This window comes from Cyrtonyx montezumae, unplaced genomic scaffold (assembly GCF_038088225.1).
Source record: "Cyrtonyx montezumae isolate F1298 unplaced genomic scaffold, pur_monq_1.0 scaffold_3, whole genome shotgun sequence".
Classification (NCBI taxonomy): domain Eukaryota; kingdom Metazoa; phylum Chordata; class Aves; order Galliformes; family Odontophoridae; genus Cyrtonyx; species Cyrtonyx montezumae.
Genome location: NW_027072034.1, coordinates 22686329 through 22708595, shown reverse-complemented (window position 1 = coordinate 22708595; position 22267 = coordinate 22686329). Strand labels below are relative to the sequence as shown.

Genomic DNA, 22267 nt, shown 5'->3' with positions numbered 1-22267 from the left:
CCGCTGCCCGCTCTCTGTCCGCCCTTCTGTCCCTCCGTCCCTCGCGGCCGCCCGCATCGCGCCGGCCCCATGGGTAGGTGCGGGGATGGGCGTGCGGGGAGGGTCGAGCGCGGTGTTCTTCCCTTTTGCGGAGGGAGTTTGGCAGGGTTTGGGTTGTTCCGTGGTTTGGGGTGCACGGGAGAGCGACTGGCAGCTCCAGTTAGGAGCAGAGCCCATCCCGTGCAGCCGGTCATCCAGGCTGCCTGGGCTCCCAGTGTGAGATGCCCAACGAAACCAGCGCAGGGTGCTCAACGTGGGGTACCCTGCAAGGCCAGTGCAGGGCTCCTGGCAAGTCCGACCCCCTACCGTGGGATACCCAGTGTGTAGTGCCCAGCAAGACCGGTGTCACTGCAGCCCGTTCGGGCTGACCTGCATTAGTAGAGATGAGCAGGCAGAGCTTGCCCCAAGGACGCGTGGGTCCCACCCTCCTGCTGGGGAAGAGGGTGGGACCCCAGGGAGGGAGAATCTCCCTCTATGTGCCCATGTAGCATCAGGCTTGCTGTGCTATGGGCTTGTTTTAGTGTGTTGGTCTCTTTCTGGAAGAGTGTCTGTGGCTGCTGGTCCTGGGGGCAGCAGCATCCTTGTGAGGCTGCTCCAGGAGCAGGCAGAGGCTCAGCCACGTGAGGGCTGTGAAGTAGCAGCATCCCTTGTTGCTACTCTCATGGGCTGGTCAAAAATACCTCAGTATCTCAAGGAAATGAAGTGTGTGGCTGCTTATAGTGGAAAGGAATAGTTCTAGGGCTTGTTCTTTGTGGAGGGAGGATGAGAGTTACTGAAGCTCCTCCTGAAGAGGGAGTGCACTGACATGCTGCTCACAAATCCCAGATCTGTCACTGAAGTTGGTGCAGAACACTGAGTGCCCTTCTCTTTTTGAGGTCTGTCCCTCAGACTGCCTCATACTTGGAGTTGCTTGGACAGTTTAGATTCCTATGTTGAAATGTTGGCTATCTGCCATAACACCGCTTATATAGTACATTGTACTTATATATATGATGTCATATTCTGTATAGAATTGAAGATTCGTAGGTGTGTGTATGTATATATTTGTAAACAATGTTTTACAGTATGTCAGCACAAGAGGAATAAAGTCAAACTAGCTGACAAATACCTGTCCTGAAAACGGAGTCCACCAGTGTTCTCTGGAAAACGCTTCTGGAAGATTTCATGCAGAGGTGATAATTTCACCCTCTAGCAAGGAAAGAATACAGCCACCTACAAGTTCCATAATTATAATTGTTAATATGATTTATTTTTTTTACACAGGGCTTAGGTAATGGCTTGGAGCAAGCTGCTCAGGCTGCTGTTCCGTGTGTTACAGCACACATGTTCTGGAAGCACCAAAAAGCAGAAATAGGCAAGGAGTTAGGAAGACTATAACTAATTCTTATCTCTCTTCCATATATCTGCTTGCATGAGTTGTCTGGGGGATGCTGACAGTACCTTTGACAATCTGGTATTTGCATGTGCCCTGAAGTTGGTGCTTTTTGGATGTTACTTGAGTTTTAGGAAACACATTCTTGAGTTACCCTCATAACATAATATTCTGTCTTTCCCATGAAGACAGCTATCCAGCGAAGGAAAGAATCGATTATTTGATTCCTAAGTTTTCAAAAAAAGCTTTATAAAAGTATCGTGCCAAACACCATAGTGTTACTGTCAGCTGTTCTCATCTGTTCTGAACTATGGACCAAACTGTTAGCAAACATATTTTTCTTATAGGGATCTATTATGGGCTCACTTATTTTGCAGGCAGGGATTTCAAAGTTCACATCTTGTTCTTGGCCTTATCTTAATGATAATGAACGTGTTCATGCAGTGCTCTAGGAAATGCTGACATCCACCGTGTGGGTGCTGGCCTTCCTCTGGGCTAATACAAGCTCAGCCAAGTATGTCCTGATGGATGGTGCTCGCAGAGCCCTCCAGATCCATCTCCAGATGGCAGCCAGTTGGGCTGTGTGCTCTGTGCTTGTTAGGTCTGAGTGATGGACAGGACTCAGCATCCACCTCTGTGGGAGTGTTCTCCACAGTGAAGGCAGAGCTTGGCCCCATCAGTCCTTTTCCATGTTTCCCTGGCAGCTTATGTGAACATAAGCTTTAGCTAACTTTAGCCTGATCAACAAAAGGATATCAAGTTTTTCAATAGTCTTTTCACACCGTAAATCCCTCTGACTGAAAATTTACTTATCTTCTTAAGTGTGTGTGTGTTGTTAATGAACAGTGCTTGATTTGAAGGTGAGCTTTTCCCATGCTTCTCTTCGGCTTTAAAGAAGTCTGACTCAGTTTCCATTAACATGTGTATTGTTTTTTTTCCTTTCCTCCCCACAGCTGCAAAAAGTAAGAGTAAGGGCCCATCACTGGTAAGTATTGCTCTTTCTTATGCTATAGTGAGTTGCTGTGCTTGCTCCCTGGGTTACTTTGGATAAACTCAGCTCAGTAAAAAGCAGTAATAATAAAAATATCAAAATAATAATAAAAAAAACCCAACACCCAGTAAACATAAGATAAATATTCTTTACATGTAAAGTAATGAGTTACTGGCCAACACAAACAGCAGGTAGCCTGGCAGCTCCCTACACCCCAGCTAAGTGTTGGCACACTCACCACCCTGATAAGAAGCTGAAGAGCCTTTGGCCACATAGATATCAGCTGGGGGGGGAGGGTCCCTGGAGCTCATCCTCACTGTCACTGAGCTGTCAGCACCTGCTGGCTCTGCTTGTGGCCTTCTTCCTTGTTAACAATACCTCTTGGCAGTCCTATGTCTGTCTGCAGCCTTGAGTTTATCTTTCAAGGCTTTACCATGCAGGCTTTCCCTGCAGATTTCTCACAGCTTCCTCAGTAGCTGAAGCCAAGGGTGTGCAGTTGGGTGGTGCCAGACCTGAGCCTGGGATTCTCAGGGCAGAGGAATGTTACTGAGTGTTTAAAATAAAACGCAGCTTCTGGGTTGTGACCTCTTCTGTGGTGGACTGTGTGCTTTCTGGACGTGGGGATCACAGCAATTGTCAGTAGATGTGTGCATGCACATGTGTAATGAATGAAGGCACATCTAATAGGTGCTGAGACAAACCTTCCTGATGGTTCCCCATCAGCTGCCTCTGGAGCAGCACTCATGCTCCACTGCTGACCTTTTAAAGGCAGTTGTTCTCCCAAACTAGACTTCTTCCCCTCCCTGGTTTGCAGTGTGGCAGCACAGATGTTTGCATGGCCTTCTCTGATTGTTTGGCTGATGTCAGATTCTTTGGATGAAGTTTGTTTGCCAAACCGTGGGTAAAACACACATAGCAACAATCAAGGAGACAGCAGTTTGGGCTGCTCGGTCGTCCTCATGGCTGAGCCATGCTAGAGTCAGTGATACTCTCACCACTTCTACTTTAATTTCACTTGTAATTTTTACAAAAAGCATATTGGAGCACACTAGTTTTGTTACGTGCTGTGTTGCTCATTAAACCTTTGTCCAGAATCTGCTGGTGATACGAGCTCTCTGATTTACCCAAGTCAGGCAGGATTTCCCCATATCAGGTTTCTTTCCTTTCAAATATGGAGTAATAACTTCTAAACTCTCACAACATTAAGACAAATAATGTCATACTTTTCATTGTCTGTGGTTCTTGTATTGCATTCATTTCACCTATGAGGTGTCTTACACCCCTCAACTAGTTACTGTCAGTTCTTCAAATATGCATTGCTTTTTCTTTCATTTTCAGACAGCTCAAGTGTACACATTTATTTGTTACTACTTCTTCCCAGTGCAGTGAGGGAGCAGTGGCACAGCTGCACAGAGAGGTGGTGGAGTCTCCTTCTCTGGAGACGTTCCAGACCCGCCTGGACGCCTACCTGTGCAACCTGGGCTAGGGAGCTGCTGTGGCAGGGGGTTGGACTCAGTGATCTCTGGAAGTCCCTTCCAACCCCTACAGTTCTGTGAAACTTTTAAATATCTGCTTTACTTGGCTCTTGGATGCTATAATCAGATAGCTCCTGGACTTTCAAGCCCTTGTAAAAATTTATTATTCCACTGTTCCTAGCTGTCACTCTGATCATACCCAGATAAAGTTTCTTAGAACTGAATCTACAGGTAAAAATTATGCAGAAAAAAATTATTTATATAAATAATTTTGTACATATTTTTGAATATATTAGAGCTGATCTTTACAGATCTGAGTGGATCACTGAAGTGGATGTTGATTAGTATCATTTTGGCTACAAAGTCCTGAGGCTTATTAAAAATCTAATTCTTGCAACTTGTAGAATTAAACCCTTTAAAAAGTATGATGTAAGGAATTATGTCAACTTGCATTTCCAGTAACTTTAATAGAAATGTTATCATACAGAATCATAGAATACCCCAAGTTGGAAGGGCTCTGTAAGAATCATTGAGTGCCCCTCCTGGCTTTACATAGCAGGACCACCTGAAAATTAGAGAAGTTCACCTGAAGGTCAGACCATATGCTCACCCACTAAGAAAAGCACATAGTCAGAAATTTAATTTCCAATTCTACTGATTAGGGTCAGTTTGCAACTGGTGGGTGCTTTTCTCCTCTGTCACAATCGGCAAGAACTGTGTCCTAAGTTGCATTGTAGCAACCCTGCGAATGTCCATCGCAGCAAGTGAGGGAACAGGAAATCTGGCAGTTAGTGCCATGCAGTTTTTGTTTAGGAGTAAAGTCAGTTTTATAGGCAAGAAATGAAGGATTATTTGTCTAGCAGAGAACTTGGAAGGATATGAAGCTTTCCTGAGACTGGTTTGAAGGAAATGTTTAAATGTTTGTCCTAACTGGTGGTATTTAACAGTAGTGCCAGGCTTCTCATTTCCTTGTGCTGATAGGACTTGGGATTTCTTTTCCAAAACTGCTGGCTTTTTGCTTCTTTGATTACCAGTGTAAATTACTGTGAGTGCTTAAGATTTCAGGTGTGGGAAGCACAATAGTTGGTAGTCAAATTAAGCCTTGATAAAGATGTCGTGTGAAGGGAAGATGGGAAGTGTGAGATTGGAGTACTGGGAGGGGAAAATGGGAATAGATTCTTATTCCTCCCACCTCAGCTCACGCAGCTTCCTCACCCCAAGCACGCAGCTGCTCCAGCAGAGGCTGGAGCTTGCTTAAGCAGTGGGGCACTGCACACCATGGCAGTCTCTGCTGCACAGCTCTGAGCTCCTGCTGTCTTTTGTCTCCAGCTGAGCTGTTTTGGGTACCCCTTGAGCATCTTTTTCATCGTCATCAATGAGTTCTGCGAGAGGTTCTCCTACTATGGCATGCGAGGTACACCCCAAGACCTGTGTTTCCCTGTCTGTACTGCCACCCAGCTCTGGCTCTGGTTTGTAACCTGCTCTTTTCTTCCTACAGCTGTACTTGTTTTGTATTTCAAGTACTTCCTGCGCTGGGATGACAACTTTTCTACAGCCATCTACCACACGTTCGTTGCTCTGTGCTACTTGACTCCCATCTTGGGAGCTCTCATTGCAGACTCATGGCTGGGAAAATTTAAGTGAGTGCTTACTCCTCCCTCAGAAAGTGAACAAACAACAAACTCAAACCAATATACCCCAGGATCTTGTTTTTCCCCCAGATCTGAAGCTGCAAAAGGAGTTACCAAAGTTACTGTTCTGCTCATCTGTTAAGCTTAACAACTGCAAGTAGCCATTGAAATAATGAAATACTATGCTATATGGTATTGAGACTTCTAGCATATATTCTAAAGCATTTTGTAATTTCAGTACTGACTTGGGTCAGTGGGAGGTTTTACTGAACTAGAACATTCTTAAGTTATGAACTACTTCTGTGTGCATGCAGTTGCTCAGAGAAATAATGCTGAATGAAGTGCTTTGAAATATAGCCAAATTACTTTTAACAACCCAGTCTTGCTCGTATTATAAATGTCACTATTCTAATAGTGTTTACTTTACCAGAAAAAGCTCAGTAAAGAGTTTTATTGAGGGCTGTGAGTGAAGAATGCTGTCTAAAGGTCTGCCAGAGATTAGAGATGAGGCCGTTCTTGGAGCTGGTTGTCTGCAGGTTGCGTGGTCTTCTGCCAGGCTGATGGCCTCTGGGAGACCAGATCTCTATCAGTGCCAGGTGTGCTCTTTGTAGCTGGTCTGATCAGTGATGTCTCTGCAAACAGTTTGATGCCTTGTAGATGGAATGTATGTGTATCCCTTAGTTTAGATGGCATGCTTTGAAGAAGAACCTGATCAAGTGAGCTTTTCCTCTGCTACTCTCATACCAGGGAGCTCCAAGCTTGTTGTGAGGCTTTCATCAAACATATCTGGGTTATCCTAGACCTGTGAGCTTTGACCTTTATTACTGTGGGCTGCATTCCCTTTGGGACCTCTTTCAGAAGAATCTGAAAGATGAACTACAGCCAAGTACTTGATTTCCAGCAGAGTTTGAATGGAGCCTGTTCTTCCATACGAGGAAGAAGAATGGACACTAAAGGCATGGGAGGCATGGTGATTTTGTAATATTGCCTTCACAATCTCTAGGAGAGCTTTTGTCTTTAAAATATATTTAAGCTGCATGAAGGAAAAAGAGAAAAAAAAAAACCATAGAGAATATTTAAGCAATATTAAGATTAGTGTAAATTGTAGAGAAGTCAATTTGTACTTCACTGTATGTGAAATATGATAACGGCATTATATTGAGCTGGTGGTTAAATGGTAACCACTGAAGATTTAAGTATCTCCCATAACCTAGTGATGTTTAGAGAGCCTGTTTGTCATCTTGCCTTGCTTAGTTAAGTAAGGTTATGTGAATAAGCAGAAGTCTGCATCAATAATGTGTATGTAGAAACATTTAGTTGTCAACGTATGTAAAAGTTTATCTTTTCTCTTTATAACAGGACTATCGTCTCCCTGTCCATTGTCTATACAATTGGGCAGGCAGTCATGGCTGTAAGCTCCATAAACGACATGACAGATCAAAACAGAGATGGCAATCCTGATAATATTGCTGTGCACATGTGAGTTGCCTTGTATATGCATGTTCTCCAGGTTGGTGGGTGGACTACTTATGCTACTTGCATTTCAACTGTCTTGCAATCAGATTTTCATATAAAACTTTAACTATGATAGCAAAATTATTTCTTTTGTTCTTTTTTGTTCTTTTTTTCTACTTTATCCCAGTGGACTGTCTTTGACTGGCTTGATTCTCATTGCAATTGGAACTGGTGGGATCAAACCTTGTGTGGCAGCATTTGGTGGGGATCAGTTTGAAGATCATCAGGTATCATCCAGATTTTCAGTCATGCGTGTATTTTTGCTAAAGCTTGGCTATTACATAGTAATATAATAAAATACATATCTAGAAAAGTGCTTTATCGTAGTGCTTCGTGGGTAAAGAAGATAGATGATCATTTGTTTCGAACTGTACAAACTAAACTGGTCCAGTCTAAGCTAACTAAAATGATTCTGATTGCTCCTTTCTAAAACCACTCTTGAAAACCATTTTTGTCTTACTGTAGGAAAAACAAAGACGTAGATTCTTCTCTTTCTTTTATTTGGCCATTAATGCTGGAAGTCTCATATCTACTGTAGTCACTCCAATTCTCAGAGGTAAGCCCACGCCTTTATTCATAAAGTAGTTAAATAGTAATAAGGGATGAGTGTTGGCATGTGAACTATACAGGCTAAAAATAGCAGGAAATTCAGCCTCCAAGTTTTCTTGTACGTCTTCCAAGTTCTCAAGAATGAAGTACTTAGCGAAAGAGAGTTTCCAATCTGAATCACTTTCAGATCTAGTACTTCTGATCCTGAAGAGGTATGCTCAAGCCATCACAAATTCTGTGGCTAACATGTGTTTTAATTCCATAGAAGTACCAATACTGCACCTCTTCCAATGCCTTTAAAACTGTTGCTTGATGTTGTATTGTTTGGTAAGAAGGGAGAGTGTTCTGCTTTGGAACTGAAGGTGATTCTTTCTAAAGTGTGCCCAGATTAAGTATAGAAGCATTTATGAATGTGCAAATACCCTGATCCACGTGATAAATCATGTTTTTGTACAATCAGTGTACAAGGATGGTTTACCTTCTGCTTATAATGAACGGCACAGTCCAAAATATAAGGCAGATCAAGTCACTCATCTGTATGGATTTTTATTACAAGCTTATTACAAGGCAACAATGCGTTGACATGAGTTTGAGAAAGACTGTTCTTCTCAAAAGTGAGAAAACAATGCAAGCTCTGGAATAATCCTAATGCACTGGGCTGAAATTCTAACCCTTGGATTCCTTGATGGCGGCTGAATGGAAAAGCTTCTGGAACTGGAAGTGTGTTAGGTGTTTGCTTAATGCAAATTCTGTTATTTCCCAAGGCAGAAGAAGACATGCAGATGACACAACACCTGGTTTGCTTCCATGATGATACTGGGTGAAAACTGCTGTGGAAAAACTAGCAAATTTGATTGAGGGAAGCTGTACCATTACTTTCTGTAGCTAGAATTAAAAAAAAAAAAAAAAAAGAAGAAAGATACATAATTAAATCAAAACATTAATAGCTGCAAGCTATTTTTTTCTTACTGAAAACACACTGGCACAGTTACCCAGACATTATCCCAGAGAGAGTCTCTCTTCTTGGAGACCTTGAATAGCCCTGATTGAGCAGGGAGTGGGACCAGAGGTCCCTTCCAACCTCTACCACTCAAAGATTTCTGTGATACATTATTCCCCTTCTCAGTAACATGAGTCAAACTGCATAGTGATCATCCACCTTGTCAGTTGTCAACAGAGACTTTTTTTCCTTGAAAGAAAGGAATGGAAAGTCTATGTGAAAAATTTTCAGAAGTCTCTGGGATTTTTATCTAACATTAATTTATACCTTCAGCTCAAGAATGTGGCATTCACAGCAAACAGCAGTGCTACCCACTGGCATTTGGAGTTCCTGCTGCTCTCATGGCTGTTTCATTAAGTAAGTTGAACCGTTTCCAGCTTGCTTGCTTGCTGTGATGAGGTGATTGTGATTTCTGAATCATGAGAAAGTAGTTGAAATCTGCAAGTATCAATCTCTAGAGGTATCTGCTTGTTTCTGCACTATGTGACTTGTGAAACTTTTCTGGAGGGAGGGCAGACTGACTCAAAATGTTCCCTCTTTAAAAGGAGAGACTGGTGGAGCCGAGGCGCAATTAAACTGAAATAGTCGTAATATACTGTCTAAATTGCTTGTCGTGATAGATTATGTAAATAAAAGGTCCTCTGAATGTAGGATGAAAGCTCAGAAAATGCAGTTTTCATAAACTGTTCATAGTCCAAGATAGTGAACTGTGCATGGTAATTGTCCTTTTACTAGTGAAATATCACACTAGTATGCCAGTGTTTATCAAAGTGGTATATTTTTACTAGCTGCACTGCAGATTGCTCCTTGAGCCTTTCAGCTGCCATACAAAGAGCAAGAAACTGATGCTTACATTAGCAGATTTTGGAGGTTGTATTTTATTATCTTTCTTTATTCCTAATGGTATGGCTGGTGTCTGCTGTAGTGTTTCTCCTGGTCATGTCTCCTCCTGGACCTGGCACCCAGGTGGGCTGCCAGCTCTGCTGTCACTGTCTTATCAGTCACCCAGCCCAGGGAGATGGTGGCTGCTCGTGTTAGCCCACGCCTTCACAGCACGTGGGAGGGTGAGGCTGGGGAACGTGTCTGCATGTGGGAGCTGAGGGAATAGTGACAAATGCTGTGGCTCAGGTGACACCTCACGTGTCCCTGCATGATGTGACATACAGTATCCTGGGCTCTTGTTCTTATTTAAGTGCAGCAAGGCCAAGGAGCAGATTCAGAGTGGCTGTTGCTTTGACCATAACTCACGTCCCACCAAGAACAGCCACTTAACCCCAAGAGTATCGGGGTATAGTCCTGCATCTTTAATAGTAGTAATCTGCTGATATTTATTAATTTGATTTGTATAATTGATTATAATGTATGATAATATATAAATTTACTTTGATCTGTATAGTAATATGGCAATAGTCATGCTCATTACTCCTCGCAGGGTTTACTCCCAACTTGATGCAACTACTTACTCATGTTTTTCACGCTAAATCCTTTGCCATTGTTTTCAATTAACCACGAACTCCCTTCTGCTTGCTTTCTGCAGTTGTGTTCGTGGCTGGAAGTGGAATGTACAAAAAAGTTCAACCGCAAGGCAATATAATGGTTCAAGTTTGTAAATGCATTGGAGTAAGTACTTCCAAGCTGCTCAGTACTCACGCGTAGAGCAGAATTCTGACATTGTACGAGGAAAACTCTTTTCCTTCCAGAAGACTTCTTACTGACACCTCCAAATTTAGATCACTTTTTCAGTTGTCTTTATTTGTCTCACTTTATACACACAGAAAACAAAGCAAGATGTTAACAATGTGTGAAAGCTTATCCCACCTTCTGGGAGTTGTCCCTTTGCTCATTCATGTACATTTATGCAGCCTTATATGGAGGCAGGAAAGTATGTGTTCATCTGAGTGAAGAAAAGAGGCAGTAGCATATCTTAGCACACTTATCTGAGCTACTGAAAGAATTCATTGTTTACAATGCAGAGCATATCGATCTCCACTGTATTAAGGAGGTTGGGGGATTATATAGCAGTGCAAACCTTTGAGGAAGGGAGCTAAATTTGCTTTCTTAGCTCTGCATAGCCCAAACTTGGCAGTGTCTCAACTTTGAGATCAGGGCACTTTTCTCATTGAGGGCCTTCCTCATTCTCCAAGCATACCTGTGAGGCTGTTATAGCCCAGACCATTGCTTGTCCTAGAAACACTGCCCAAACCAAATCTCTGTGTGTGCCTTTGGCCATTGCTTAAATGAACTATTCCTTCCAGTGCTTGCAGCAGGTAACAGAGGTCACCCCTGGCACTCTCTAAAGAGGAGTACTAGAAGCAGAAGTATCACTTTTAACATATATATATATATATATACAGCTATAAAACAGCTTATGTTATTACAAATATTTTTATGTTATTAAACAAAACTCTAATGGTCTCTCTCCAGTTTGCCATTAAAAACAGGTTTCGGCATCGCAGCAAAGAGTATCCCAAAAGAGAGCACTGGCTAGACTGGGCAAGCGAGAAGTATGATGTAAGCACTGTGTGAGCTCTGCTGTCCCTCAGCACCCCCTGGCCCCAGTTCCTGTGCTGTCTGCTCCGATCCATTGCCTTGGGAGCTGGGTTAATAACTTAAGCATCTCTTGATTGTATACAAGTTAATGGCTTATGTCCCATAGTCCCCTAGCTGTGTCCTTTGCTCCCTGCACCCTACACACCCTGCACTTCTGTCAGTGTCAGCACAAATCTCAGCCTCTTCTCTTTATTTTACTTTTGCTTGTGTGTAATTCTCACGCATGAAATGCATACCACAGTTCCTTGTCATTCAGATGCCTCCTAAGCAATGCTGCTGAAACCTACCAGGAAAACAGAGCAGTGCAGAGCTACATCTGCTGCCATTGCAGTGCGGGCATGCCAGGAGGCACAGATTTTTCTGCTGTCAGCATCCCCTTTAATTGGCACCTCATCCTGGTGTTTTTTAACAGAAATCGGCAGAAGTTCTGGTAACACCCACACTGCATGAGAGGTCTCATGTCTCCACCTGCTGCTGCGCTGCGAATTGCAGAAGAAATGTCGGGATTTTCACTGATTCCTTTTTTGTAATTTCCCTTATCAACAGAAACGACTGATTGTTCAGACCAAGATGGTGCTGAAGGTGCTCTTCCTTTACATCCCTCTCCCCATGTTCTGGGCACTTTTTGACCAGCAGGTAAAGTAGAAATGCTCTGCATTGCAGTACTAGCTGTGTCCTATTGCTACGTGTTCCAGAGGCACTGGACCTAAAAAGATCATTGTGTGAGGGTGGGAAGTACTTCTCTGCAAATTCTTTAGCCCAATTATGATGCACTGAGGTTTCTCTGAGTCAGCTCTCACACAATGTCCTGTAGTCCAAGAGCAGACAACTGATTTATCTGGGCATTCCCAGGAGTGATTCAGTGACTGAGGCTTCTCCAGGTCTTATCAGCCAGCACGTGGAAGATGGAACAGTAGCCTACATCTTTCCTTATTCCAAATCTTTGCTGTCAGCTGAGGTTCAGTGTGGTGTCTTTGTGTAACAGCTCTGAAGAACCAGAGAGATGAGGTGCAAGTCAGCCTGCTTAATTCCTCCTATTTGTTACAGACGCCTCACATCTTGAAGTATAAGCCTCTAATTCCCATTGGTTTGGACAGAGTGCTCAGGACCCAGGAAAGCAAGTTTTCATAGTTAAGTACTGCAGTATGAATTTAGGAGGGTATCTGAGAGAATCAGCTCTCTGTAAGGCAGAGTGTACTACGTTCTGCAGTCCACCAGCAATTATGCTTTAGTACCAATGAGCTGTAACTACGAACGTGACCTGCTGTGACATTCCTTCGTATTCCTCCTGCTCCTGCCCCAGACAACAGTGCAGCACAAGTGCAGAAGCTGCAGGTGCAATGATACAACTTGTCTCCCCCCTGGGCTGGGGCTGGAGGTTGGCTGTCAGCATGGGAAAGTTTTTTGGGCAGAGGGATGGAAGGCAGTGGGGTCCGGTGCTGCAGTAAGGAGCAGCAGGTTGAGGCCATGGGCTGCAAGCACCGGGCTGACAGCCATGCACAGCACGTGCCAGCTCTGCAGGGCCACTCTGGCTCATCTCCTGCAGTGACAGATGAGAGAAGCATGTGCTGGCAGTCATGGTGAGGCTCCAAGTGTGGCATCTGTGCTTGTTTCCTTTCCTGAGTATTATTTTTCATGATCTCTTGAAGCTAGTAAATAAAGTGAAATGGACCATGAAGATCACTTTGTTCAAACATTAATTTTCCTGTAGCAAGCTATCTCTGTTTTTATGACACTGTCCACCTTTCCAAACACTTTACTTATGAAAACAATTCAAGAGGAAATTTGGGAGACTTATTAACCATGGAGTTTAACTCTCTCTTCTTCTGTCAAGGGATCAAGATGGACACTGCAAGCCACAACGATGGATGGAAACTTTGTAGGTTACTTTTATTACTTTTTTTCTCCTAAAATTTACCTTTCATACCTGTTTTATTTGTTGTCATAATACTAACGACTATTTTATGTTGTTGTTGTTTTTTTCCCCACCAGGGAGCTCTTCAGATTCAGCCAGACCAGATGCAGGTATAGCAATCTCCAACTTGACAAACCTAAGTACTTCCCAAAGATGATATATGTACATTATTGCCTTTCACAAAAAAGGACTTTGACAAATACTTAGTTTTTTTCTTTTTATGTTCATCTTTAACAGACTGTCAATCCAATCCTGATTGTTATAATGGTCCCAGTTGTAGATGCTGTGATTTATCCTTTAATCCAGAAATGCAAGATCAATTTTACGTAAGTTGATGCATTTAACCTGAGTTCAGCAGAGGCTCATTTTAGTGGTTTCTTTAAGATGCTCTTCTGGCCCTAAACAAAAGCAAGCTTTTCCAGTGAAGAGAAAAACAATATAGTATTTAAAGTGGGGTTAATATTTAAAGCATAATAATAATAGAAGAACTTGGAGTGGTAAACAAAGGCACCAACAGACCAGAGGAGCAGAATTTAATAGCAAAGTGATAATGCGGTTTCTCCTCAAGGTGAGGTCAAAATGCTTTGACTGCAAAAGAGATGCTATCTACCATTAATGTTTTCCACTTCCCCACGTCTAACACACTCCTCTCCTGCCAAGCATCATAAGAAGAAACACAACATAATCTTTAGCATGTGATACCTTCTGAGCTAAAAACTACCTGGGTCCAGATGTATTTTCCCTTCAGTCACAGGGAGGTGTTTTCACACAGAAAGTGTTTAGTGAGCCAGTTTTAGAGGGTATTGCATGTTACTTTTTTTACTGGCAATGAACTGGCCAACATTTGCAAGCAGGAGGGGTGGAAAAGGCTCACCAAACTGAACAAGAGGAAGGAAATCTACTGGTTTCTTGACTTCTGTCAGCACCAGTGATGCTTCGGGACTTGGCTTCCCTTGAGCTTGGGTAGATCTGCTACAGGAGTGGCTCAATCTTTCAGCAACCAGCTGCTCAGCACACTGCTCTGTGTTCCTGACACACAAGCTTTTTCATTCCCTGGGTTCCCAACATTTATCCCCTGTAATGAACCCGACTGTATCATCACATTTATCTTCGTATTTCTTTATGTGCAGAATATATTTCTTAGAATAAAGTATATGAAGCTCTAAGATGCAATCCTATTTTTCCATCCAGTTATGAAATAATCAGTGGGAGTGTGCTGTGCTGGAAGCATCCCCTTCGTTAGTAGATGTTCTGCATCAGACAATTGATCCCATAAATAAAATAGCTACCTTACATTCATCCTTACAGCTTAACTGAATGTTAGTAGCTGCATCCTAATTCAGCATATTTCCCTGATTTGCTCTTTTCAATATTTGATTTAAGCATTGCAATACAGGCACGAGTTACTACCCTTTTGTACAAGGTGTAACTTTGCCTTTTCATCGTTTTCTGAACTATCAATGATACCTGGATGGCTTTTTTCTGTCTGTTGACTTTTCCAGTTCCAATGTGGAAACCAAGAACGACTTTGTTTAGATGATGGTTAATCTTAGGAAAGAGCCAACCAGATGCAGAGCAGCAGGTTGAGATGTTGCAGGAAACTTAATTTCCCAGTAGTGTAACTCTGAACTCTACACAGGGTAGCTAAATGCTAGCAACCTCTGCCCTTCAAGTGGTGATAATTTATTTGTCGCCCTATTAATTTCCCACTATGGAGAATAAAAGTAACAGTTGAAGCTTTGAATCAAATGTTTGTCTTAACTTACATATATGTTTTGTTGGTGCCCTAGGCCCCTGAGGAAGATGACTGTTGGCATGTTCCTTGCTGGCCTGGCTTTCATTGCCGCTGCCCTTCTGCAAGTGCAAATAGATGTAAGTGCAGCCAGGTGCACACACGGAATTCTAATACTTTGTTGTTAATGCAGAATAGTCTTTTTAAGGTGAAAATGAGTCAAACATTGTGTGTAGAACACTTTTAAATTAGGAATAAGTATGTGCACACAGAAGTAGAGGGAGGGAAAATGTAAAAGTATCTTAGCCTGCTTTGGCAAGGGGTGTTGGACTAGACATCTCTAGAGGTCCCCTCCAACCCCTACATTTCTGTACTTCTGTGATTCTGTGAGATCATAAGCAGTTATATTACAGTGCTAATCACCATCCTGCAAAACACCTCATCTACTGTTATGATATATCATGCATTAAAGGCAGCCTCAGGTCTTTAAGCTGAGACTAAAAGCTGAAAAACAGAGATTTTCCCTAACAGGAAGCTGCTTTGTGTCTCTGATCTCTTTTGACATCTAAACTGGAGGTGAAGTGTGATTTGCCACAGCCTGGGAAGCATCACCACACCATGAGCAAAGATGATTTTATGACACCTGTTTAAGGAGGCAGGACTTGGCACATCTAGGTTTTCTCGCTTCAAAGGGAGATGTCGTGCTTAAAGGATGTAAAAGATGTAGGTTTTCTTCGTAGATGGGGAGTCAGCGACACCTCTGGGAAGTGATAACTGCATCCCAAGATCTGAATTGCCATCCCAAAGTGTCCACCTTTCTTTGCGCTCTATCAAGATGAGCTGCTCACATCTTATATAAGTTTTGTGAGGAATGGGGTGATCACTATTTGGTGATTGCTGCCTTATATTCACCTCTGTCTTCTAGTGGAGAGCAAAGCATCTGGCCTACAACAGGACACATCCTGAGAGCCTTGTTCAAAGAATGAGAGCTGTACATAAATATGTACTCACACTGGGCAGAAGCTTGGTCGTAGCTGGTGAATTTCCAGATTGTTGCATGGGAGCAACCTGCAGAAAGGAAGGTCTAGACCTCTTTTAGCTGTGTGACTGTACCTAATGAGAGTGAAAAAGACCGAAGTACAGGCAGGTTGAGGCAGAATTGAAATACGTGAAGCTCTTGAGAGAGCTTAAGAGCAGAAGCTACTTACTGTTAGATTGGGTGGAGAGTGGTTTCTCCAGAAGTTGTTCAGTTTCTTTGGGCTGCATAGTGCATGTGTGTGCTTCTGGCCAGCTGAGCAGCTGGGAAAACAAGTCACAACATGGCATAAAGAAATTCAGAAACCCATACTCCCATAGGACATGGGAAAAAGCCTGTCCCCTGAACTGCTGAGTGGTAGTGCAGGGCAGCACTCTGCAAGAAGAGGAACATGGAAGCATTGTGAAGGAGAAACAGTCAGGAAGCTTTGAGGCTAGTGACTAGAACATGATTAAAGTTGCATTCTTATGACAGACAACCACAAATCATCAGGCAAATGCTAATCTTCAAAATGAGATAAGTGAGAGCATAGTAACTACAGTACATCCTTCAAGGGACTTAGGATAGAGCACTGATTTACTTCTTTCTTTCCTACAGAAAACTCTCCCAGTTTTCCCTGCAGCTGGACAGTCCCAAATCAAAATAATAAATCTAGGTAACAGCAATGCAGATGTTACATTTCTGCCTGATCTTCAGAACGTGACTGTTCCTCCTATGGGGTCGGTAAGTAAGGGGAGGTGGGGAATAGCAAGTCAAATTGGAATAGCAAGTCAAAGTGGTTCTTAACTAATGGTTGAAAATTGATTATTTTCTAGTTTTTTGTTTGTTTGTTTTCCTTCTGTTCATTTTAAATGTTGAGGAATGAGTTGTTACTAAAAGCATACAGTGAATAAAGAAGTAGTACCTATTTCAATACTCTACAAAGTATTAGCTAATGTATTAGTAATATACCAAATACTGGCTTTCAATTATTTGAAAATTTCACTCTTACTAAAAAGATGCCGTGTCTTAACAGTAAGAACTACTATTCCTTTAAGTAATAATAGAAAAAAATCCATCCAGGCCTAGGAAGTCACTGCTCTTACTGTAAGTGATCACTTATGTGAAGTGGGAGATGTTTCTGTGGCTACCTCACTTGAACTCCAGATTTTGCTGTTAGAGAACCCTTGCAGGGTCCTTTACAGCACAGTTTTGATTGTTAGCTCTACTGACAGCAAAACGCAGTGGAGCCAATGGATCTTTTTAATAATGAATGCAAGGAAGTTTTACCAGCACATTCTGTGGTAGTCTGCTATCCTGTTTCCATAGAAGAGAAGCCCTGTTCCACACTCCTCCAGATACAGCCAACATGGAAACCCATGTGGGAGTGGGGGAGAAGATAAGGGTGCCCATGCTGCATCCTGATGCGGAGTTGATCTAACCATGATGAACACCTGAAAATGAAGGGTGCAAAATACTCCACCCCCTACTGTGGACATCCTCCAGATGTTTTGAATTGTGCTATGCACCTATAAAGCAAAGATTATTTTTTTAAATAAACGTGCTAATTTATTATTAAAGGTGTATCACATTCCATGCTTGTGAAGAGTAGTTAGAGTATCTAAACTGTGTACCCTGGCAATGGTAACTTATGTTATGCTGAAAATGCAGTTTGCATCAGCATCTTGTAGGAAGTGTTACCATTTGGAAAATGGTTTCTGCTAGAGCTGTCTCTGTTGCTAAACAGAATTTTGCTTGGTAATAGTAAGCCTGGTTTATCTGAAGAAAGAAATACGCAGGAAAAAGTACCGCTTTCCCACAATGCTTGGAGGAAGCGTGTATTGCTTTGAGGTTTGTGTAAGGGGAAGAATAATCAATAAAGCAAAATCAGTGTCTGGTGTAGAAAAGACAACTCAAACTGAAGTCAGGAGTTGCTCACAATCTCTGTTACTTTGGATGTACCACCTCTGTAAAATTTGGATCCTCAAAATTTGGCATTTACTCAAAGGTAGAGACAAATGCCATGACGTGGGAATTCACAGCAATTTGTCTTTTTTGTAGACAGGCTACAGGATGTTTGAGACTTCTCAGTTAAAATCTGTAATCATAAACTTTGGAAGTGAAAATGGAAGTGAAATTATCGACTCAACAAGCAGCAACACGCATACTGTCACCATTAAGAATGCAGCAACAGGCATTGTTTCTAGCTTGGTGAGTCTACCTAAATCCTAAGAACAATGTTAATGTCATAGCAATTCTCCGTGTGGAGTGTGGGAAGCTCGGAGGACAAGCTCTGGGTAGTGTTTCTTTTTTTGCTTTCTCTCTCATTCTCTCTGCTGCCTGAGGGAAAATTGTACCAGTGAGATTGAACTGTAAAGATCAGGGCAGGATGCTGGGCTAAAAAAAACCCAAAGCAAACAAAACAACAAAAAAATTCACCAGTATCTGACCAACCTAACTTGACAGTTCCTGTTTTGCCAAGTTTTACATGTGTGCTCTGAAAGAATTTTGTAGTAGGAGTTTCCTATCAGGAACCTAAAGATAAGCTCTGGAATCTTGCTTTGAAACCTCTGTTAATACTCAATTGTATGTAATAGTGCACGTTTAAGCTGTTCAGTGATGCCAATGAAGTGTCTTGACTAATGGTCTCTTCCACCAGCGGTCTGATAATTTCACATCAAAACCAGAAGAAGGAAAGAATCTAGTCAGGTAAAATTCATTTTGCTCCTCAGCTTTTCAGTGGTGTGGCTTCTTCTTCAGTCTTTTTCTTGGGGTACACTTCTTGTTTAACGTCATTTTCTAAACTGTAGATTTGGACACCTCTGGTCACCTCTCTCAGAGGTTTAGGGGGTGTAGGAACTTCCAGAATAAAATCTATCTGAGCTATTGTACATATCTATTTTGAGCATACCTTAGCTAAATCTCGGAAGTAGGTTTCATTCTGCTTAGAATTTTTTGTTATAGACGATGTCTACCTTCTTTTGAATTGCTGTACTGCCAAAACATGAAGTAAAGCCTGCATTCTTTGAAACGCTAACCGAAGTATTGATCGTTCTTATATTTTAAAGATTTGTAAATAATTTGCCTCAGACAATCAACATCACTATGGGTGACACGAATTTTGGAATGCTGGAAGAGACAAGTATCAGTAATTACAGTCCTTTTCCAGGAGGAAGGTAAGCACATCCCTTACCTTAACCTAACCACTGAAAGAAATAGACATACTTGACCCTGGGAAAAAGGGATAGAACATTTTATTTTACATAATGCACAACATTCTCTATACACATGGATTGTTGTTTCCTTCCTTCAGAACAGATGATATAGTAGTTACTACAGGTTCCACTAATTGCAAAGCTACTTCAGAGGCACTTGGATATGGTGGTGCTTTTACAATCGTAATTAATCAGGTGAGTTGCTGTTGAACGGACAATAGTTTTCCATTTTAATATTCTTTAATTGAGAAACACTTGAACACTTACTCCTCTTGCCCTTAATTAAACATATAACTCTTATGTTAAACTGTCTGAACATAAATACTTCACTAGCAAAGATAATGATGAGCATGATAATGATAAACTGCAAAAAAGATCATAATCATCACCAATGGCTTTAAATCCTTAGCCCTGCTTGACACTAAGTATTCACATGAATTCTGGTGTGAAATAATTGCATTTCTTTACATACTGTGTGGTGCTTCATACACAATCCATTTTACTCTCACAGAACTTTATGTATGATTATATAGATGATATAGCACTGTTTAGAATGCCTCTGGTGTGCAGAATCTTGTTCCTAATGCATCTTTTTTTTCTTTTACTTTCAGTGTAATGACAACGTTACTCAATTAAGATACATTGAAGATATCCAACCCAATACAGTCCACATGGCTTGGCAGATCCCTCAGTATTTCATCCTTACATGTGGAGAAGTAGTCTTCTCTGTCACTGGGCTGGAGTTTTCATACTCACAGGTAGGCTTTGCTCTTCAGATCCCTCACGTGTTAGCTCAGGACTCTGAAGCCTCTAACCTCTGCAAATGGAGATCTGCTGAGACTTCTTGTTCTTAAAAGGCGGTTCTACATCTTTGCTTTGTTGAACAGTGTTCTCTAGAACCCCCAGGCAGGACTTACAGGCAGGTGCAAAATGGCCTTGTTTCATTAGCGCTGTGTTTTCCACGGAGCTATGCTTTATCACTTGAAGATTTGGTCACCAGTTTTCAAGTCACCACATGTGACTTTCCATTGAAAATAAATGGAATAGTTGCTGTAAAACCAAATTAGAGACCCCTCAGCTATAAACTGAGCCCATCAAGGTTGCTCCACTTCAGTTTTTTTTCCCTTGCAGTCATTGGCTGCAATTTATACACTTTAAATTCCTGTGTCTTCTAACTTCAATTTGTATTACTACCTCTGTGTTTCTTCCCTTAATTCTGAGTATCTCCTGCAGTTATGAGAACATAAGTTGTGGCTTGCTTGGCTATGAAGCAGTCCTTTTCTTCATTTAGTGTGTACCAAGTGAGATAGCCAAATGTAAAATGAGCCTGCTACTTACTGTACACAGTATAAAAAGTGTTTTAGCATTAATTAGAAAGTGCTAGTTCCTCAAAGCCTTCTTGAGATCTGTTGAGGTCTAACAATTAAAATAAACAAGTAAATAATTCCGCCTCCCCCCATGGAGAATCAGTGTTTGTTATAATGTGAAAAATGCTGTAACTGTCAGAAAGTGTTAGCAGTGTGACTAAAATTAACTGCTTTCCTCCTGTAGGCCCCATCTAATATGAAGTCAGTGCTGCAGGCAGGATGGCTGCTAACGGTGGCTGTTGGTAACATAATTGTCCTTATCGTGGCTGGAGCATCCAAACTGAGTGAGCAGGTAAGTGCACAGGCAGTCAGCAAGCCTCTGTATTGCACTATCAGAAAGTGGCTCTATATGAGGGGGAGTCATATGGCTGATAATCCTCAGCCATAACTCTGGAACATCAGGTATTGCAGTGGATTCATGTTTATAACTGGAATGCATGAGGCTAAGCTAGAAGAGCCTACCAGTCTGTTGTAGAATTTGTGCTTGACTGGATGGTCCCTTCAGAGTATGTAAGCAACTGAGTTATGAATCTTTATACTACTTGGATTGAAGAAACTTCTTAAAAACAAAACAAAAAAAAAGCTTCAACATATTACTTTAACACAGGCTTCTACCCTTTGCATCAGTTGTTTGCCACTCTTAGCTCTTGCTCTGTCAGGCTCTTTCACTTGGCGAACAGTCTGATGGTGCGATAGACTGCTTCTCATGGTGTGGAAAGTCTGGGTGTGAGCTTCTGAGCTGAGATTTGGGGCTAAATTCTGAAACTTCTGCTCACTGCTAATCAACCTTCACCTGCATACCTCAGCCTTGCCACGTCCCTTCTTTCTTCTGGCTCCACTGGTTTCAAACCTCATTCCTTAAGGCATGAAAGCAGTCATTCTGGTGAAGCACACTTGGACAAATCTTCCTCAGGTTACTTGTGACACTCCCTAGTGAATCAAACAGGATGATGTTTCAGAGAGGAAAGAGCCTGTCTTTGAAACAGGTCTGTCAGTCCTGGTTTCAGCTGAAGTAACCAGAGAGAGTGTGAAATGCAGCTGTTGAGGGTTTTCAGATAGAGTGCTTTGAAACTAGAGTTACTAGTCTCCCTCTCTACTGTGGTCCAGAGAAACACAGCCAATATTTAGTCCTCCAAGACATGCAGTACTTGTGTGTGCTCAGTTCCACATTTGGAATTAACCTCACTCCTTGCAAACAGTAGAATGGTGTAATTCTTTGGAAGAATAACTGCCAATGGCTAAATTATACTTCTGTGTTTGTCTGTTTGTTCGTTTTTCCAGTGGGCAGAGTACGTTCTTTTTGCTGCCTTGCTGTTTGCAGTTTGCATTATTTTTTCTGTCATGGCATATTTTTATACATACATCGATCCAAATGAGGTTGAAGCCCAACTCGATGAGGAAGAAAAGAAGAAACAAATAAAACAGGATCCGAACTCGTATGAAAAAGAATCTGAAGCTGTCTCTCGGATGTAGAAGGTGTATTCAAGAGCACTTGTAAATCATGGTAGCCCACTAACTGTCCCTGCAATAAGAGGAATCAGGGTATTGCTGACATCTCTGGGTGTAATATACCTCATTGGAGAGGCTAAGAAAAGATGTTCTGACTTAAAATACAGCCTCTTGTGGAGCAAGAGGAAATGATTAATCTCTTGTACACAAGATGGCATCATGAGGAAACTCCTGCAGAATTTGCACTCTTAGAATGTACCTCAAGCTCAATACCATAGCATTAAAATACTGAAATTGCACTTGGCACTATTAGACACTCTGAAAAGATGTATTTTTATACTGTATTTCAATTTTATAACATGGGGAGGGGGGTGGGGGGGGATGAGGAGGAAGGGAATAACGATGTTGCCAAGAAATAGTAATTGAAGCCAAACTGTCTGCATGACCCTTCT

General features: G+C 41.9%; 1 protein-coding gene across 1 annotated transcript; it reads left to right on the top strand.

The window, feature by feature from the left end:
* SLC15A1 (solute carrier family 15 member 1) lies at window positions 1–22174 on the top strand. The gene is made up of 23 exons (XM_065740811.1): window positions 1–73; window positions 2365–2396; window positions 5207–5291; window positions 5376–5517; window positions 6868–6987; window positions 7151–7250; window positions 7489–7579; window positions 8846–8929; window positions 10110–10192; window positions 10997–11083; window positions 11669–11758; window positions 12957–13001; window positions 13115–13147; window positions 13275–13363; window positions 14828–14909; window positions 16403–16528; window positions 17846–17995; window positions 18444–18493; window positions 18853–18960; window positions 19098–19194; window positions 19611–19757; window positions 20551–20658; window positions 21648–22174. The coding sequence occupies exons 1-23, from the start codon at window positions 70–72 to the stop codon at window positions 21837–21839; spliced, it is 2145 nt and encodes a 714-aa protein (XP_065596883.1). The 5' UTR covers window positions 1–69; the 3' UTR covers window positions 21840–22174.
* The last annotated feature ends 93 nt before the right edge of the window (window positions 22175–22267 follow it).